This window comes from Pristiophorus japonicus, chromosome 11 (genome assembly GCF_044704955.1).
Source record: "Pristiophorus japonicus isolate sPriJap1 chromosome 11, sPriJap1.hap1, whole genome shotgun sequence".
Lineage (NCBI taxonomy): Eukaryota > Metazoa > Chordata > Chondrichthyes > Pristiophoridae > Pristiophorus > Pristiophorus japonicus.
The window spans coordinates 164,822,151-164,842,919 of NC_091987.1; the positions used below are offsets into that span (position 1 = coordinate 164,822,151).

The 20,769-nt window shown below is 49.3% G+C and overlaps 1 protein-coding gene across 1 annotated transcript in view; it reads left to right on the forward strand.

Moving 5' to 3' along the window:
* The window catches only part of LOC139276360 (pannexin-3-like), a 79,322-nt gene that overhangs the window by 17,021 nt on the left and 41,532 nt on the right, over nt 1-20,769 (forward strand). The window contains exon 2 of the mRNA XM_070894217.1: nt 9,832-9,971. Within this exon, the coding sequence (XP_070750318.1) occupies nt 9,832-9,971 (140 nt within the window). The remainder of the gene's footprint in view (nt 1-9,831; nt 9,972-20,769) is intronic.

Consider the following 20,769-nt stretch of genomic DNA (forward strand, 5'->3'; position numbering starts at 1 on the left):
GAAGGATGAGAGGGGATCTCATAGAAACATATAAGATTCTCACAGGACGGGACAGGTTAGATGCGGGTAGAATGTTCCCGATGTTGGGGAAGTCCAGAACCAGGGGACACAGTCTTAGGATAAGGGGTAGGCCATTTAGGACTGAGATGAGGAGAAACTTCTACACTCAGAGAGTTGTTAACCTGTGGAATTCCCTGCCACAGAGAGTTGTTGATGCCAGTTCATTGGATATATTCAAGAAGGAGTTAGATATGGCCCTTATGGCTAAGGGGATCAAGGGGTATGGAGAAAAAGCAGGAAAGGGGTACTAAGGGAATGATCAGCCATGATCTTGTTGAATGGTGGTGCAGGCTCGAAGGGCCGAATGGCCTACTCCTGCACCTATTTTCTATGTTTATATGTTTCTATGTCCTGTCCCACCGGCAGGACAGACCCACCAGGGGTGACAGCAGAGTGGTATACAGTCAGGAGGGAGTGGCCCTGGGAGTCTTCAACATCGTCTCCGGACCACATGAATGCTCATGATTTTAGGTCAAGCATGGGCAAGGAACCTTCTGCTGATTACCACCTACCGCCCTCCCTCAGCTGGGGAATCAGAACTCCTCCATGTTGAACACCATTTGGGTGAAGCACTGAGGTAGCAAGGGCATAGAACCTACTCAGGGTGACTGACTGAGCTGGCCGAGTCCTGAAGGACATAGCTGCCAGACTGGGCCTGCAGCAGGTGGTGAGAGAACCAACACGAGGAAAAACCTACCTGTTGCAGATGCATCTGTCCATGAAAGTAGCATCATCATAGGCGGTCCCTCGTATCGAGGATGACTTGCTTCCATGCCAAAAAGCGATGAGTTCACAGGTGTTTCAATGAAGGACCCAATATTCCAGGTCCCGAACTACATGTTGAAGGGTGGAAGTTGCCTGCACGTAGATTTTTTTAACGCGTGCTGGCCATTTCACACCAGCCACCACACAGGCTTGACAGAGCTAGGTCTTGGTCCAGTGGCAAGGGTTAACCAAGATGACTGGAGACCAGCTCTGCTGCACAGACCTAGTGCGCACACATATCGCAGTGTGGGCTGGCCTGTGCTGCCCCTGGGCCCTGGGCTCTTCTGGGCCCTGAACTCGGCCTCTCCCGGGTCCCGATCACATCCCTCTACAATCTCTTGCCGCTCCTTCGCCCTGACCTTGCCGCTCCTGCTGTACCTGCCCACGCTCCAATCACCGACCTGGATCTTGGTGACGTCCCTCTTCACTGCCGTAGCTCTCCTGCTGCAGCAGGTGCTGCTCCCTGGAGTGGTCCCCGCAACACTGCTCCTTCCGCTCCCCGGCCTGCTCCGATGGTGCTCGCAGGCCGGGGGCCGCTCTGCCTGCTGGGCTAGGCCACCACGCTGCGGGGAGTGGAAGGAGCCCTTAGCATTCCCTTAGAGTGTCTTGTGTGTGCCTTTGCCCATATGACTGATGTCATGCATTATCATCATCATCGGCAGTCCCTCGGAATCGAGGAAGACTTGCTTCCACTCTAAAAGTGAGTTCTCAGGTGACTGAACAGTCTAATATGGGAATTAAAATCTCTGTCACAGGTGGGACAGTCAGAGGTTGGAGGAAAGGGAGAGTGGGACAGGTTTGCCACACGCTCCTTCCGCTGCCTGCGCTTGGTTTCTGCATGCTCTCGGTGACGAGACTCGAGGTGCTCAGCGCCCTCTCGGATGCTCTTCCTTCATTTTGGGTGGTCCTGGGCCAGGGACTCCCAGTTGTTGGTGGGGATGTTGCACTTTATCAAGGAGGCTTTAAGGTGTCCTTGTAACGTTTCCTCTGCCCACCTGGAGATCGCTTGCCATGTAGGAGTTCCGAGTAGAGCGCTGCTTTGGGAGTCTCGTGTCAGGCATGTGGACAATGTGACCCACCCAACAGAGCTGGTCGAGTGTGGTCACTGCTTCGATGCTGGGGATGTTGGCCTGATCGAGGACGCTAACATTGGTGTGTCTGTCCTCCTAGGGGATTTGCAGGATCTTGCAGAGACTGCATTGGTGGTATTTCTCCAGTGACTTGAGGTGTCTAATGTACATGGTCCATGTCTCTGAGTCATACAAGAGGGCAGATATTACTACAGCCCTGTACACCATGAGCTTGGTGCCAGATTTGAGGGCCTGATCCTCGAACACTCTTTTCCTCAGGTGATCGAAGGCTGCGCTGGTGCACTGGAGGCGGTGTTGGACCTCGTCGTTGATGTCTGCCCTTGCTGATAGTAGGCTCCCAAGATATGGAAAATGGTCCACGTTGTCCAAGGCCGCGCCGTGGATTTTGATGACCGGGGGGCGGTGCTGTGTAGCGGGGTCAGGTTGGTGGAGGAACTTTTCCTTATGGATGTTTAGTGTAAGGCCCATACTTTCATTTCCTTCGGTGAAGGTGTTAACAATGGCTTGGAGTTCGGCCTCTGAATGTGCGCAGACCCAAGTGTCACCCACGTACTGTAGTTCGACAACAGAGGATGGGACGACTTTGGACCGAGCCTGGAGGCGGTGAAGGTCGAACAGGTTCCCACTGGTTCTATAGTTTAGCTCCACTCCAGCGGGGAGCTTGCTGAGGGTGAGACGGAGCATTGCAGCAAAGAAGATCGAGAAGAGCGTTGGTGCGATGACATAGCCTTGCTTGACCCCGGTCCGAACATGGATTGGGTCTGTGGTGGATCCGTTGGTCATCGGATGTCATCGTGGAGCAGGCGGAGGATGGTGACAAACTTTTGGGACAGCCAAAACGGAGGAGGTCGCTCCATAGTCCCTCACAGTTGACAATGTCGAAGGCATTTGTGAGGTCAAAGAAGGCCATGTACAAGGGTTGGTGCTGTTCGCTGCATTTCTCTTGTAGTTGACGCACAGTGAAGATTGTGTCCATTGTGCCCCTCAGTGGACGGAATCCACATTGCGACTCTGGGAAGAGCTCTTCAGCCACAGGGAGAAGGCAATTGAGGAGAATTCTAGCAACGACTTTCCCAGTGGCTGACAGCAGGGTGATTCCTTGTAGTTACCGCATTCGGATTTGTCTCCTTTTTTGAAAATGGTCACAATTATGATCGTGTTCTAGGCACTTTGTCGGGAGCAGGGTACCACTTGAGTTGGTTTTTCCTACCCTCTCTGCCAATCACGCCTCCCCAGACGACTGTGTCCTTACCGACTCTGGCGTTGAAGTCGTCGAGGAGGATCAGTTTGTCATCCGTAGGGACGTGGGACAGGAATTGTTCGAGGCTGGAGTAGAATTCCTCCTTAGAAACATAGAAACATAGAAACATAGAAATTTACAGCGCAGAAGGAGGGCATTTCGGCCCATCGTGCCCACACCGGCCGACAAAGAGCCGCACGGCCCTTCATCAGCATCCCTGAAGGTTACATATAAACCTGTGAACACTGACGGAAAGGCAAAGAGCACCCAGCCCAACCAGTCCGCCTCACACAACTGCGACACCCCGATACTGAAACATTCTACACTCCACCTCAACCGGAGCCATGTGATCTCCTGGGAGAGGCAAAAAATCAGATGAAAACCCAGACAAATTTAGGGAGAAAAAATCTGGGAAAATTCCTCTCCGACCCATCCAGGCGATCGACACTAGTCCAGATCACCCTGACCATATTCGATTCCCTGCAGTACTTACCATTATATCTGCTCCGTCCAACAAAAGGTCATCCAGTCTAATCCCAATTACCAGCTCTAGGTCCGTAACCCTGCAGGTTACGGCACTTTAAATGCCTATCCAACCATCTCTTAAAAGTGGTGAGGGTTTCTGCATCCACCACTCTTCCAGGCAACAAGTTCCAGACCCACACAACCCTCTGCGTAAAGAAGGCCCCCCCCCCCGCAAATCCCCTCTAAACCTTCCACCAACCACCTTAAAACTATGTCCCCTCGTAATAGACCCCTCCACCAATGGAAATAGACCCTTACTATCTACTATGTCCAGCCAATCTAATCTGTCCTCATAACTAAGGTTCTCCATTCCAGGAAGCATCCTAGTAAATCCCCTCTGCACCGTCTCTAGTGCAATCACGTCCTTCCTATAATACGGCGACCAGAACTGCATGCAATACTCCAGCTGTGGCCTAACCAAAGTATTATACAATTTAAGCATAACATCCCTGCTCTTATATTCTATTCCTCGGCAATAAAGGCAAGCATTCCGTATGCCTTCTTAACCACCTTATCCACCTGGCCTGCTACTTTCAAGGATCTGTGGACAAGCACTCCATCTACACTATTAAGTGTTCATCTACACTATTAAGTGGCCTACCGCCTAATGTGTAAACCCTTTCCTTATTCATCATCATCATCACAGGCGGACCCTCGAACGGGGATGACTTGCTTCCACGAGAGTTCAATGATGTTTCAATGAAGGACCCGATGTTCCAGTCCTGAACTCCAATTGAGGGGGTGGAAGATGCCTGTGCGTGGATTTGTTTAACCTGTGGTGACCATTGCACACCAGCCATCGCACGGGCTTGACAGAGCTAGGCCTTTATCCAGTGGCAAGGGTTAACCAGGACGACTGGAGACCAGCTCTGCTGTATGGACCTAGTGCGCACACAGATCGCAGTGTGGGCTGGTCCGTGCTGCCCCTGGGCCCTCGGCTCTTTATGTTTACAGTGTCACTGACTCACACATACACACAGGAATCTCCCCCTGTGTTTACAGTGTTACTAACACAAAGAGACTGGGGGAACTGCCTTCCCAACATTTTGAATTTTCAGCAAATAAGCCTGAAACAGTACAGAGCAATGTCGCCCAGAGCAATTTCAATCACAATTATTTCAAGTTTTTAACACAATCTTCAGAGAGTTATTTACATGATCCGATCAGAAAGCAACTGCATCCAATGTAAATGTTTTATAAATCCAAGCCACACACAAGCAAGAAAGAGACAAAAACCGAGATACGGCGAGTCTTGCTTCTGTACAGAAAAGCCTCGGGCCGGGCCGAAGGAGTTGAGTGGCCCCATCGCAGCTCCAGCCGGACCGTCAATGCTTCAGCTCCTCACTGACAGCACTCCATGGGTTTCTTCCATTGAGCCAAATACTCGAGGACAAACTTTGACAGCAAATAACCAGCAGAACAGTTTCAGGATTCCATACAGGACAAAGGCACAAATAAACATCCCAATCGCACCTTGGCTGGTAGGACCAGCAGCTCCTGCCACCTTCAGAGCGACACTATTCCTGAGGCTGACAGCACAGATAGTGGTGAGCGGCCCGGGTCTGGTGGTGTCTGTGCCGGGGGGATTCCTGTGGTGGTCGCTCAGCCAGCTCGCGGTGATGTGCCCCTCGCACAGCACCGTCTGTTCCTGGTGCAGCATGAGACCTCCAGGACCACAGATTGGGCCCGCAGGTTGGGCATGGAGACGGTCCGGATATAGGGGCCCCCATGCCGCATGCCGGCGGATCAGAGAGGCGTTGCCGTGACTGTGGAGCCTCCTGCTCCGCCTGCGCCCGGCCCTGCCCTGCGCCACCTCCGCCCGGCCCTGCGCCCATCTGAAGGCGTACGCCAAGTGCCGCTGCCCTTGAACTGGTAGCGCCGCTCCACCGCGAAACGTCGTCCTGTCCATGGCAAAGTTGCAGCCCAGCAGCAGGTCTGGGCCCAGCTTGGAGCGCACGGACAGAGTCCGGGAGTTGGGGAGCTGCCCTCCGGCCGCTAGGATCCGAGGTGACCCACACGAGGCACACTGAGCAAACGTGCGGAGGTGGCCGGAAAACCAGGTGCCCCCTTTACCACCGTCCCGTGTGGGACGAAGCTGATCTGACAGTGCGGCTTCTCGGATGGATTCGGGGGCTTTCTGAAACCGGGGTGTGTGATGATTCTGGAAGGAAGGTGAAAGGGACAAGGTTGATTTCAGCAGCGATTACAGGCTGCAAGCTGCACTGGTCCGACGGAGATTCTTGTAACAATTGACCCTGCAGGACGCGTTGGTTGCCGGGGATGGGGCAAATCAGCACCATATACAATCTGTCGGCCCTGGTCGCCCTCTGCTCCCTCCCAGGACAGGCCTGGACAGGTTGTCGGACCTTGGCATTCTGGTGGAATGCTGGTTTGTGGAGGAAGCGGCTGCGAAGAGCTCTTTCCCCAGCTCCATTGCCCAGGAGCTCTGCCAAGTCTCGTACTGAAATGGGGAGGAGATGGAATTGCCCCAGGACCTGGCCCTGCCCTCGCACCCGAAGCCCAGCCTGTTTCTGGATGTTCTCGATTATTCCTTTCCTTATTAGCCCTCCCAAAGTGCATCACCTCACACTTCTCTAATTAAACTCCATTTGCCACTGCTCTGCTCACCTGACCAGTAGATTGATATCGTCCTGCAGCCCATGACTTTCCTCTTTGGTCGCGTCTGTAGCTTCCAGTGTTGGGGCGTACGCGCTGGAGACCGTAACGCACTGGTTCCGGGCTAGGGGGAGCCGAAGGGTCATGAGGCGACTGTTTATCCCGCAGGGGGAGTCTCTGAGATGGCCCACTAGCTCGTCTTTTAAGGCGAAGCTCACCCCATGGAGGTGACGTTCTGCTTCTGGTTTGCCTTTCCAGAAGAAAGTGTAACCACCATCTTATTCCTTGAGCTGGCCTTCCCCTGCCCACCGGGTCTCACTTACGGCGGAGAAGTCTATGTCGAAACGTCAAAGTTCCCGGGTTTTCCATGAGGGTCCTGATGTTCCAGGACCCGAACTTCATTTTGAAGGGTGGAAGATGCTTGTGCATGAGTTACATAAGAACACAAGAAATAGGACCAGGAGTAGGCCATAAGGCCCCTCGATCCTGCTCCACCATTTAATTCGATCATGGCTGATCCGATCATTGACTCAGGTTCTTTTAACGTGGGGTGGCCGTTGCTCACCAGCTACGACACGGGCTTAGCAGAGCGAGGTCTTGGTCCAGTGGCAAGGGGGTCTGAAATGACTGGAGACCAGGCTCTGCTGTATGTGCCTAGTTGCCTACGGTGGGGTATGAGCCATCAGCTCGGCACTGAGCAGCACCCTGCGGTGAAGGGGTGGGAGAACCAAGGTGTGATAAGGGGTGGGGATGAGAGACGCTGGGGCCCTGCTACATTTTAGTTTCTCGAGGGGTCGTGAGAGAAGTCAGAGTGGCCACCGCCATTACCCATTACCATTGCATGAGCCTGGAGCAGCTGGAGGGAGTTTTAAACATCAGCGTCTCCCTGACAACAGTGCCAGCGTGAGCATAGAGCAGCTCCCCCAGGGGCTGCAGCAGGGCTGCTGGAAGGCTGCTGACTTTCAGTGGGGGACACTGCAGATGGTCTAGCTGGTCGACCTTGAGGAGCTGGTGTCTGGAAGTGAGAAATCGAGTGACGGTGTTTCTTTTTCTTCTTCTTCACTCTCATCTCTTTCTTCTTGGTCAACCACTGGCTGGCTGCATTTCTTGGGTGTGAAATGAGGAAGGCACAGGGGTGGAGTTGTGGTGAGGGGATTGTGGGAACACAGAGGTGCATGCAAGGAGGATAACATACGAGGATACCAGCATCTTGTATCCTTTCAGCCCCACTGCTGGCCAAGGGCTCAGCCATGCCCTGCCAGGAATGGCCTGCCCCGCCTCCTCCACGTGTGTGAGCTGAAGCTCGGAGTGGGAGTTGTGCCTCGTGATTGGTGCAGATTGTTGGTGGGTGAGTGGTTGGGGATGGGGGGAGTTGTGTATTGAGAAGTGTGTGAGGCTAGTGGTGCAGTTGGTAGGAGACAGCTTTTGAAGATGCATTCACTGACCTTGACCACTGGTCTGAGGGCATGAAACCTCTTTGGACACTGGAGCCAGGTGGTGGGGGTGACACTGTTGGCAGTGATGGCCTCGGTGATACGTTCCACATCCTTCTTTCTGGAGAACTTCCTGACCCCTGTGTGTAGAGGACCAGTCTTGCAGTGTTGGTCCCCTGCACAAAGCTGGAGTGCTGCGTGCGAGATCCTGGGTGCCCCTTCCCTGACTTGCTGAGCCATTATTTTAGGTGCGGAAGGGAATTCAGCTTTAAGAGCAGAAGACTCCCACTTGAGAATTCTTGAATATATTTTTTTCCTACAGCAGTTGAGCTGTAAGGGCTAAAAACTGCACATTTTTTTTTACATTATTTAAATTTTTTTCATTTCAGAAGGCATTGCCCCTTTGAGAGACTGACAATGCTTTCTGAGAGGCCGTTCTCGTTGCAATGACACTTCAGCGACACTACATTGTGGCCTCGTGCAATGCCACCAGAAACCGCGTCACACAATGGATGAAGCGCTGGGCTAATGTTAATCAGGACCCGGTCCCGATTATCCGGTCCGGCCAGCACCATTCTCAGCACCATTAACACCCGGCCGTGTTGGCACTGGCTGCTCCGGTGGTGGGCACGGATTTCTAGGCCATAGCGCTGGAACGCTTTCCGAATACATCCTAGGAATTAATTGCCTCTACTAATTGAACTATTCTGCTTCTCCCAGTCGATGAGAACATTAAAATCTCCCATTGTACCCACATTATTTTGCTGGAGTTCTTTTCTCTAGAAAAGAGGAGATTGAGGGGTGACCCGATAGAGGTGTTTAAGATTAAGAAAGGGGTTCGATAGGGTAGGCATAGAGAAGATGTTTCCACTTGTGGGGGAGACCAGAACTAGGGGCCATCAATATAAGACAGTCACTAATAAATCCAGTAGAGATTTCGGGAGAAACATCTTTACCCAGAGAGCGGTGAGAATGTGGAACTCGCTGCCACAGGCAGTGGTTGAGGCAAATAGTATCGATGCATTTAAGGGGAAGCTGGATAAACACATGAGGGAGAAAGGAATAGAGGGCTATGCTGGTGGGGTTAGAGGGAGAAGGCAGGAGGAGGCTTGGGTGGAGTATAAACACCGGTATAGACCAGTTGGGCCGAATGGCCTGTTTCTGTACCATGTAACTATGCAAATTGTCCCATTGGATGCGAGATGTGACACCATTGTTTATGGAGAGAGAGCAGAATAAACCAGGTAACTATAGTGTTTAATGACCGTTGTGGCCAAATCAGAATACATAATTCAAGGTAGAGTTCGTGAGCATTTTTAAATACATCAGTTTATCAAGAAAAGCCGGCACGGAATTGTTTGGCCAATTAGAGAATTTTGAGGAGACTCTCGCTAGACAAAGAGATTGCGGTAGATATTGTGCACATGAGTACTCAGATCGCTTTTGATACGATGTCTCACAAAAAGCTTGTTTGGAAATTCCAGGCTCATGTACCTCTGTGTGAAAATTTTTCTGCAAATTGCCCTGTTCAGTGATGATCCTCACTCTGCCCCTTTATTACTGGTTCATCAACAAGTGCAAACAATCTTTCAACTTTTACCCTCAAAATCTTTCTTAATTATCAAAGCATCCTTTACTTCCTCTATCTAATGAAAAAAGCAGCAACGTGTTTAGCCTTTCTTTATAACCACCCCTCTCATTCCCATTCTAGTAAATCTTCACATCATGTGTTGCATGGCTCCAATACCCTTCCTTTGCTTGGTGGCCAAGAACTGAACATTATCCTTCAATTGTAGCCTAGCTTGTACAAACAAAACTTCACTTACTTACCTTCATATTTAGTGCCCCTCTGTATAAAACACAGAATCAATTTGCATGGTCTACCTACACCCCCATCTTTCCATTGGTGCCTGATACCTGAAAGGGAAAAGTTACTGGTCTCCAGTGTGATTGGTCAATCAGTAATACGCCATTGTGCTCTAGGCCGGCATATGATTGGTCAATCAGTAATACCAGCGTGGGCAATAATCGGAAGCCCTACGGCCAGACTCCGACGGAGGGAAGTAGATGAAAAATCATATTTTCACTGTCTATTTTTCAGAATCACAAATCACCTGTTTCCCTCCCAGTAACTTCTCGCTGAAACAGGCCACGTACGTGGACTTGTACTGTTGGGAGACTCTCCTCCATCATCAGCTCCAACCCAGCGGCAATGTGCAGACATCACTCTGGATTCACAAGGTACTGAACACACTGGACACTAATGTCCAATATTAATCCTTTACCAACAATGGGGGTGAGGTTGAACAGGAACAACAGTGTACCCGTACACATTGAAGGGGATAGTTAGTGAAAGCATGAAAACAGGTGCTAAGTGAGTGCTGTGCTAATAAGACATGCCTGTTTGAAAGTCTGGTTTTAGCCTGCAATGTTTGGGCTAATTGATTATGATCGTGATTTAAACTTGCCTGGAGGTGCTAGCATTCAAGTGCTGGTTGTCCGCTCACTCACTTCCAGTGAAGGTATGGTGTGGGCTGGCTGACACACAACAAAATGTCACCTGTGGCTCACCGAAGCTCCCTCTCCTCCACATCCACATGCTGTCTTGGTGCGCCATGGGGAAGCTTCATTTAAAGATCATATGGATGAACTACAACAATTGTACATCGCTGTGTGGCGTAAAAATAAAAAAGGGAATGTGGCTCAACCGTGGCTAACAAGGGAAATTAGGGAAAGTGTTAAATCCAAGGAAGAGGCATATAAATTATCCAGAAAAAGCAGCAAACCTGAGGACTGGGAGAAATTTATAATTCAGCAGAGAAGGACTAAGGGTTTAATTAGGAAGCGGAAAATAGAGTATGAGAGGAAGCTTTCAGGGAACACAAAAACTGACGCCAAAAGCTTCTATAGATATGTGAAGAGAAAAAGATTAGAAAAAGAGAAAAAAAGAAAAAGAAAAAAAAAGAAAACTTCTCCCTTATCGCTAGACCCTCGGTCCCCTAGAATTTCCGGAAGGTTATTTGTGTCTTCCTTCGTGAAGACAGAAACAAAGTATTTGTTCATTTGGTCTGCCATTTCTTTGTTCCCCATTATAAATTCACCTGATTCTGACTGCAAGGGACCTACGTTTATTTTCACTAATCTTTTTCTCTTCACATATCTATATGTTCCCGGCAAGCTTACTCTATTTTCCCCATCCTAATTAAAGCCTTAGTCCTCCTCTGCTGAATTCTAAATTTCTCCCAGTCCTCAGGTTTGCTGCTTTTTCTGGCCAATTTATATGCCTCTTCCTTGGATTTAACACTATCCTTAATTTTCCTTGTTAGCCACGATTGAGCCACCTTCCCCATTTTATTTTTACTCCAGACAGGGATGTACAATTGTTGTAGTTCATCCATGTGATCCTTAAATGTCTGCCATTGCCTATCCACCGTCAACCCTTTAAGTATCATTCGCCAGTCTATCCTAGCCAATTCACGTATCATACTGTCGAAGTTTCCTTTCCTTAAGTTCAGGACCCCAGTCTCTGGATTAACTGCATCACTCTCCATCTTAATGAAGAATTAGAAACATAGAAACATAGAAAATAGGTGCAGGAGCAGGCCATTCAGCCCTTCTAGCCTGCACCGCCATTCAATGAGTTCATGGCTGAACATGAAACTTCAGTACCCCCTTCCTGCTTTCTCGCCATACCCCTTGATCCCCCGAGTAGTAAGGACTTCATCTAACTCCCTTTTGAATATATTTAGTGAATTGGCCTCAACTACTTTCTGTGGTAGAGAATTCCACAGGTTCACCACTCTCTGGGTGAAGAAGTTTCTCCTCATCTCGGTCCTAAATGGCTTATCCCTTATCCTCAGACTGTGACCCCTGGTTCTGGACTTCCCCAACATTGGGAACATTCTTCCTGCATCTAACCTGTCCAAACCCGTCAGAATTTTAAACGTTTCTATGAGGTCCCCTCTCACTCTTCTGAACTCCAGTGAATACAAGCCCAGTTGATCCAGTCTTTCTTGATAGGTCAGTCCCACCATCGCAGGAATCAGTCTGGTGATTCTACCATATTATGGTCACTCCTCCCCAGGGGGCCTCGCACGACCAGATTGCTAATTAATTCTCTCTCGTTACACAAGCCCCAGTCTAGGATGGCCAGCTCTCTAGTTGGTTCCTTGACATATTGATCTAGAAAACCATCCCTTATACACTCCAGGAACTCCTTCTCCACAGTAATGCTACCAGTTTGGTTAGCCCAATCAATATGTAGATTAAAGTCACCCATGATAACTGCTGTACCCTTATTGCATGGGTCTCTAATTTCCTGTTTGATGCCGTGCCCAACCTCACTACTACTGTTTTTTGGTTTTGTACACAACTCCCACTAACGTTTTCTGCCCTTTGGTGTTTCACAGCTCTACCCATATAGATTCCACATCATCCACGTTAATGTCCTTCCTTACTATTGCGTTAATCTTCTCTTTAACCAGTACCGCTATCCCATCTCCTTTTTCTTTCTGTCTATCCTTCGTGAATATTGAATACCCCTGGATGTTGAGTTCCCATCCTTGGTTACCCTGGAGCCATGTCTCCGTAATCCCAATTATATCATATCCGTTAACAGCTATCTGTGCAGTTAATTCATCCACCTTATTACGAATGCTCCTCGCATTGAGACTCAGAGCCTTCAGGCTTGTTTGTTCTCCTAATCTGAGGAAGGACGTGCTTGCTATTAAGGGAGTGCAGTGAAGGTTCACCAGACTAATTCCTGGGATGGCAGGACTGACATATGAGGAAAGACTGGATCGGCTAGGCTTATCCTCACTGGAATTTAGAAGAATGGGAGAGGTTCTCATAGAAACGTATAAAATTCTGACGGGAGTGGACAGGTTAGATGCAGGAAGAATGTTCCCGATGTTAGAGAAATCCAGAACCAGGGGACACAGTCTAAGGATAAGGAGTAAGCCATTTAGGACTGAGATGAGCAGAAACTTTTTCACCCAGAGAGTTGTGAACCTGTGGAATTCTATGCAACACAAAGTTGTTGAGTCCAGTTCGTTGGATATAGTCAAAAGGGAGTTAGATATGGCCCTTATGGCTAAAGGGATCAAGGGGTATGGAGAGAAAGCAGGAAAGGGGTACTGAGGTGAATGATCAGCCATGATCATATTGAATGGTGGTGCAGGCTCGAAGGGCCGAATGCCCAACTCCTGCACCTATTTTCTATGTTTCTATGTTTCAGCACAACCACCAATCCACCACTGCCGCTGTCTGATACAACTGACGTAACTTGTTGTACAGAAACCAGAAGTTCTGCCATACAACTGTTACAGCTTCAGGCTTGCTGTAGATACCTTCTCGGGTTTGGTGGTGTCAAGTGCTCCTGTAACTGGTCTGAGTGTCGTACAATTATTGGAGTTGACTCACACTGCCTTATATCTAATTAACTGATAGCTTATCCAGGGATGTAATACAAGCCTTGTGATCTGGGCTGGACATTTGTGTCTTTCACACATGTATTTCTTCATTCTCTCCTGAGGGATCAGAAGAAGTTTGGTTTAAAGTTTAAGCTGCTTTATTCGACAGTAAGGTGAGGCTTGCAGAGCCATAGATATTATCAGAGTCACTTAGTTGAATTGGCACAATTTATATCCACATAATGCGACATAACAAAGATCACACAACACCAATCCCACATTGCTGGGTTAGAATAATCCCCTTGCATTGTGTCCTGGAGCCCAGGGAGGCCCTCTCTCCCTGCAATCCCTGCCTTTGCATCCAGAAGCCAAATGACTGGCATTTGGTGTCTGTGATCAGATTTTTAACGGCCTCTCCCATTGTGTCAAAAAAGCTCATCCCTCAAACAGCCTGGCAAAGATCAAAGCTTTCCAACAATTGTAAGGGGTCAATAATCAGGGGGCATCGCTTTAAATAATTGGTAGAAGGATTAGAGGCGAGTTGTACGATGATGGTTTTGTCCCGGATTAATTTGTAATGAGCAAGAACAGTTATTTAACACTACCGGCTACTTCTCTGAGTTCGACTCTGGAAAAAAATGACAAGGCACCAATAAGTATAGTTCCCACTTTGTGTGACAGCCTTTACTGAATACTGATCAAGCTGTTATCAACATTACACTTATCAGTCTGTCCCTTGAGCTGCGAAGCTACGTTATAGTTACCAGTTCCTCAGTTCCCTGCGTGCTCACGATCGTTCCAGTGGTCTGACGGGTTCATGGAGTACAACTTCTGATAACTGACCAGGTCACCTTTCTCTGACCACTGCAGCCTGCCGTCCTTCGTTGTCTGTGGGTTTATCACACCTTTTCTCAGGTGTTGTTTCCATGGCTACCTGTCACTCATCAAATCCTTCCTTTGATCCATCGATGATCTATCTTCTTTGTGAACACACATTTAGCACTTTAGTACCTGGACTATTGTCTTGTCTAGCTCTACCTTGGACCTCACTATGTTTAGTATCGTTCTTTACATTTAGCATGTCACATAGCATGATACAGCACAGGAGGCCATTCGGCCCATCGTGCCTGTGCCGGCTCTGTGAAAGAGCGATCCGATTAGTCCTACTCCCCCGCTCTTTTCTTGTAGCCATTGAAATTTTCTCCCCTTCAAGTGCTTATCCTATCCTCTTTTGAAAGTTACCATTGAATCTGTTTCCACCACCTTTATGGCATTGCATTTCAGATCATAACAACTCACGTTATTAAAAACAAATCTTCCCTCTGGTTCTCTTGCCAGTTACCGTAAATCTCTGCCCTCTGGTTACCGACCCGCCTGCCACTGCAAACAGTGTCTCTTTATTTACCCTCTCAACACCATTCATGATTTAGAACACATTTATCACATCTCCTCTTGACCTGCTCTGCTCTAAGGAGAACAATCCCATTTTCATTAGTCTCATATCACTGTGCCATAATTTTGTAATTCCCCATCTACCGCCATGGTTACCAGGGCTGGTGGGAGGAGGAGGGCATTGTGATCCATCAACTTCCCAGGGAACAAGGAAAGCAAAGAGAGAGCATGAAAGAATGTTGGCAAGTAAAATCATGCAAAACCCAAAGATGTTTTATAAATACAGTAAGAGCAAGAGGATAACTAGAGAAAGAATGGGGCCTATTAGAGATTACAAGGAAATCTGTGTGTGGAGGCAAAAGACGTTGAATACATTGTAACATGTGCTTACTATACAGTATAAATGCACACAAGGCCCATACTTGAGAGAAGATCACTCTGTGACCAGTTACCTTTATTACCAAGACTTCAAGACCCGGACGATGGGTGGAGCTTCCCCTTTTATACCGGAAAGTCCAGGTTAGGAGTGTCTCCCACAAGATCGCCCCTTGTGGTCAATGTTCTCAAGGTGTACAACTTAGGTCAGCTTATACATGGGTTACAATGACAGTTGAATACATGACATCACCTCCCCCGCAAAGTCTTATTGGGATCACAGGTTAAGTCTCTCTGGTGGTTTACGCTCCCTTGTAGAGCGCCTGAGTTGGGGCTCCGGTTGTTGGGCGCTGGCCTAAGTGTCTGCTGTTTGCGGTGCCTCAGGCCTGTCCAGACTGCTCACAGTGACTGGGCTCTCCTCCACTTGGTTCTGGTGTTCGGTCACCTGTGATGGAGTAAACTCTACATCGTGTTCTTCCTCTGCTTCTTCTATGGGGTTGCTGAACCTCCTTTTAATTTGATCCACTGTTTGCGGCAGATTTGTCCATTGGTAAGTTTAACTACCAAAACCCTATTCCTCTCTTTGGCAATCACAGTGCCGGCAAGCCATTTGGGCCCTGCAGCGTAATTAAGGACAAAAACAGGATCATTGACATCAATACATCGCGCCCTTGCATTCCTGTCATGGTAGTCACATTGTGACTGACGCCTGCTCTCAACAATTTCTTTCATTGTAGGATGTATAAGGGATAACCTGGTTTTGAGCGTCCTTTTCATTAGCAGCTCTGCGGCTGGAACCCCTGTGAGCGAGTGTGGTCGGGATCTATTAGCCAACAGGAGGCGTGATAAGCGGCTTTGTAGGGAACCCCCAGGGATTCTGAGCATCCGCTGTTTGATTATCTGCACTGCTCGTTCCGCCTGGCCATTTGAGGCCGGCTTGAACGGTGCTGTTCTGACATGGTTGATTCCATTGCCTGCCATGAAGTACTGGAATTCAGTGCTTGTGAAGCTGACCAAGAAGTCCGGTAGACATTGCCCGTAGACTTTCTACCGTAGCAGAGAATGTGCTTGAATTTAAAAGGGCACACTCAATCCATTTGGAGTAGGCATCTACTACAACCAAAAACATTTTTCCCATGAAAGGACCTGCGTAGTCCACATGGATGTGTGACCATGGCTTGGCAGGCCAGGACCAGGGGCTAAGGGGGACTTCCCTGGGTGCGTTGCCCAGCTGAGCACACGTGTTGCACCTGCGAACACAAAGTTTCAGGTCTGCATCTATCCCTGGCCACAAAACGTGTGACCTGGCAATTGCCTTCATCATGACAATGCCCGAGTGCTCATTGTGAAGTTCTCTGATAAACACCTCTCTGCCCTTCTGGGGCATGACTACTCGGTTTTCCCACAATAGGCAATTGGCCTGAATCGAGAGTTCATCCTTGCACCTATGAAACGGCTTAAACTCTCAGGGCATGCCCCGTACGTGGCTGCCCAGTCCCCATTCAGGACACATTGCTTAACTAAAGACAGTAGCGGGTCTTTATTTGTCCAGACTTTAATCTGACGGGCTGTCACAGGTGAGCCTTCGCTTTCGAAAGCTTCAACAGCCATGACCATCTCAGCATCATGTTCAGCTGCCTCCTCAGTGGTGGCTAGTGGGAGCCTGCTGAGTGCATCAGCGCAGTTTTCAGTGCCCGGTCTGTGCCGAATTGGTAGTCATAGGTGGCTAACGTAAGTGCCCACCTCTGTATGCGGGCCGATGCATTCGCATTTATGGCCTTGTTGTCAGCCAAAAGGGACGTTAGGTGTTTGTGATCTGTCTCCAGCTCAAATTTCCTGCCAAACAGGTACTGGTGCATTTTTATTACTGCATATACATGCTAACGCTTCCTTTTCTACCATCCCGTAGCCCCTTTCTGCCTGGGACAGACTTCTGGAGGCATAAGCTACCGGCTGTAACTGACCCTTGGCATTCACATGCTGCAATACACAACCGACCCCATAGGTCGACGCATCACACGTTAAAACTAGTTTCTTACAAGGGTCATATAATGTTAAAAGTTTGTTGGAGCATAACAAATTGCGTGCTGTATCAAAAGCCCTTTCCTGGTTGTCACCCCAGACCCAATCGCGACCTTTGCGTAGGAGCACATGTAGCGACTCTAACAGCGTGCTCAATTTGGGAAGAAAGTTGCCAAAATAGTTCAGCAGCCCCAGGAACGAACGCAGCTCCATCGTGTTACGGGGTCTGGGTGCTCTCTGGATCGCTTCCGTTTTGGACGCAGTAGGTCTGATCCTTCCTCCCCAGGAATTCTACCTCTGGAGCTAAGAAGATGCACTTCGCCTTTTTCAGTCACAGCCCTACCCGGTCCAGTCTGCCTAGCATCTCCTCCAGGTTGTGGAGGTTGTCATGTATTCAACTATCATTGTAACCCATTTATAAGCTGACCGAGGTTGGACACCTTGAGAACATTGACCACAAGTGGGTGAACTTATGGGAGACACTCCGAATCTGGACTTTCCAGTATAAAAGGGGAAGCTACACCCACCTTCATCACTTGAGGTCTTGGTAATAAAGGTAACTGGTCAAAGAGTGACCTTCTCTCAAGTATGGGCCTCGTGTGCATTTATACTGTATCGTAAGGACATATCATTGGCGACGAGAAACTGGGATTTAAACCACGCGAGCATGGCCACTAGCAGCACAGAAGAGAGGTACTGTGTTGGTGATGATTGGAACGACTTTATTGAGAGACTACAGCAAAGTTTTGTCCCTAAGGAATGGTTGGGACAGGATTCGGCCGACAAACGCAGGGCTCATCTCCTGACGATTTGTGGATCCAGAACGTACTCCCTGATGAAGGACCTTCTAGCGCCAGAGAAGCTGGCAGACAAGATGTTCGAAGAGCTCAGTAAGTTGATCGGGGAACACCTTAAACCGGCGAGCAGCATGCACATGGCGAGACACTGGTTTTACACGCACCTGCGGCGAGAAGGGCAAAGCGTTCCAGACTTCGTGGCAGACCTCCGGCGACTGGCGAGCCTATGTAAGTTCCCAGATGCATGCAGAGCGGAGATGCTACGAGACTTTTTTATTGAGGGCATCGGGCACGCTGGGGTTTTCAGGAAACTGATTGAGACCAAAGACTTGACCTTGGAAGCGGCGGCTCTGCTAGCCCAGACATTTATCTCAGGGGAGGAAGAGACCAGAATGATGTATGACAAAAATCTTGGCTCAAATGCAGCAAACGACCAGGGAGTCAACGTTGTTAACGGGGCACAAAGTTCTCTAGGGAGACAAGGGCAATCAGACATGCCAGCATGTAGCCGAACCCAAAGAGGGAATTCAACAGAGATAATGGCTAGCTGAACGTCGATTCATGCCATCGCAATGGACAATGTGGCCAGTAATGGGGCCATCAACACCTGTCAATGGCGTGCTTAAGGACAGTTACAGAGAGAGTCAGAGATGATTGACTGGTAATGGACCTTTTGTTTCCAACAACGGAGCCTCCAGCTCATGCTGGAGGTGTGGAGGCAAACACCCAGCCAGAGCTTGCAGATATCAGCAATATACCTGCTGAAACTGCAACGTCAGCGGTCACTTGGCGCGTATGTGCAGGAAGCCTGCAGCCAGGTTGATGTACGAGGAGGACGGGCCCGATGTAAGCCCTACGAGGCCAAATGAATACTGGGGGAAATTGCTGCAAGCTGAAGTTCAGCTAGTTCATGTGGAGCACATATACAGTTCATACACCAGGACGCCACTGATAATAATGAAAGTGCTCCTCAGTGGCATCCCAGTGTTAATGGAGCTGGACACGGGGGCCAGCCTGTCCCTGATGAGTATCAAACAGTTCGAAAGGTTGTGGGTGTCCAAGGCCAGGAGGCCAAAATTATTGCTGATTGACGCACAGCTACGGACATATACAAAGGAGATCATTCCGGTGCTAGGCAGGCCCATGGTAGTCATGACCCACAAAGATTCAGAAAACAGTTTGCCATCTGGATTGTCCCAGGGGACAGTCCCGCACTACTGGGGAGGAGTTGGCTTGCTGTCATGAACTGGAAATGGGGCAATGTCAATGCAATCTCTTCTGTGGAGCGAGTATCATGCTCACAGGTCCTTGGCAAATTTGACTCATTATTTAAACCCGGCATCGGCACTTTCATGGGGGCCAAGGTAGTGATTCACTTAAACCCGGACGCCAGGCCAGTACACCACAAGGCCAGAGCGGTGCCATACGTAATGAGGGAAAAGATAGAATGCGAATTGGAAGGCATCATCTCGCCAGTCGAATTCAGTGATTGGGCGAGCCTGATCGTGACGGTGCTCAAGACGGATGGGTCGGTCAGGATATGTGGCGATTACAAAGCCACCATCAATCGGGTGTCACTCCAAGACCAGTACCCACTACCGAGAGCGGAGGACCTCTTTGCGACGCTATCCGGTGGCAAACTTTTTTCAAAATTGGACCTCACCTCAGCTTACATGACCCAGGAGCTGGCGAGTGAGTCGAAGAAGCTGACCACCATCACGGCACCCAAGGGGTTGTTTGAGTTTTACAGATGTCCATTCGGGATTCGTTCAGCCGCCACAATCTTTCAGCGAAATATGGAAAGCCTCCTCAAGTCGATTCCAAGGATGGTGGTTTTTCAAGACGACATCCTCGTCACGGGTCGCGATACTGAAGAACACCTCCTCAACCTGGAGGAGGTGCTAGGCAGACTGGACCGGGTAGGGCTGCAACTGAAAAAGGCGAAGTGCGTCTTCTTAGCTCCAGAGGTAGAATTCCTGGGGAGGACGGTAGCAGCAGACGGGATCAGACCCACTGCGTCCAAAACGGAAGCGATCCAGAGAGCACCCAGACCCCGTAACACGATGGAGCTGCGTTCGTTCCTGGAGCTCCTGAACTATTTTGGTAACTTTTTTCCCAAATTGAGCATGCTGCTAGAGCCGCTACACATGCTCCTACGCAAAGGTCGTGATTGGGTCTGGGGGGGGACAGCCAGGAAAGGGCTTTTAATACAGCACGCAACTTGTTATGCTCCAACAAACTGTTAACGTTATATGACCCGTGTAAGAAACTTGTTTTAACGTGCGATGCATCGTCTTATGGGGTCGGGTGTGTATTGCAGCATGTGAATGCCAATGGTCAGTTACAGCCGGTAGCTTATGCCTCCAGAAGTCTGTCCCAGGCAGAAAGGGCTACGGGATGGTAGAAATGAAGCGCTAGCATGTGGATATGCAGTAAAAAAAATATACCAGTACCTGTTTGGTAGGAAATTTGAGCTGGAGACAGATCACAAACCTCTAACGCCCCTTTTGGCCGACAACAAGGCCATAAATGCGAATGGATCGGCCCACATACAGAGGTGGGCACTTACGTTAGCCGCCTATGACTATACAATTCGGCACATACCGGGCACCGAAAACTGCGCCGATGCACTCAGCAGGCTCCCACTAGCCACCACCGAGGGGGTAACTGAGCATGATGCTGAGATGGTCATGGCTGTTGAAACTTTCGAAAGCGAAGGCTCACCTGTGACAGCCTGTTAGATTAAAGTCTGGACAAATAAAGACCCGCTACTGTCTTCAGTTAAGCAACGTGTCCTGAATGGGGACTGGGCAGCCATGTACGGGGCATGCCCTGAGGAATTTAAACCGTTTCATAGGTGCAAGGATGAACTCTCGATTCAGGCCAATTGCCTACTGTGGGGAAACCGAGTAGTCATGCCCCAGAAGGGCAGAGAGGTGTTTATCAGAGAACTTCACAATGAGCACCCGGGCATTGTCATGTTGAAGGCAATTGCCAGGTCACACGTTTTGTGGCCATGGATAGATGCAGACCTGGAATTTT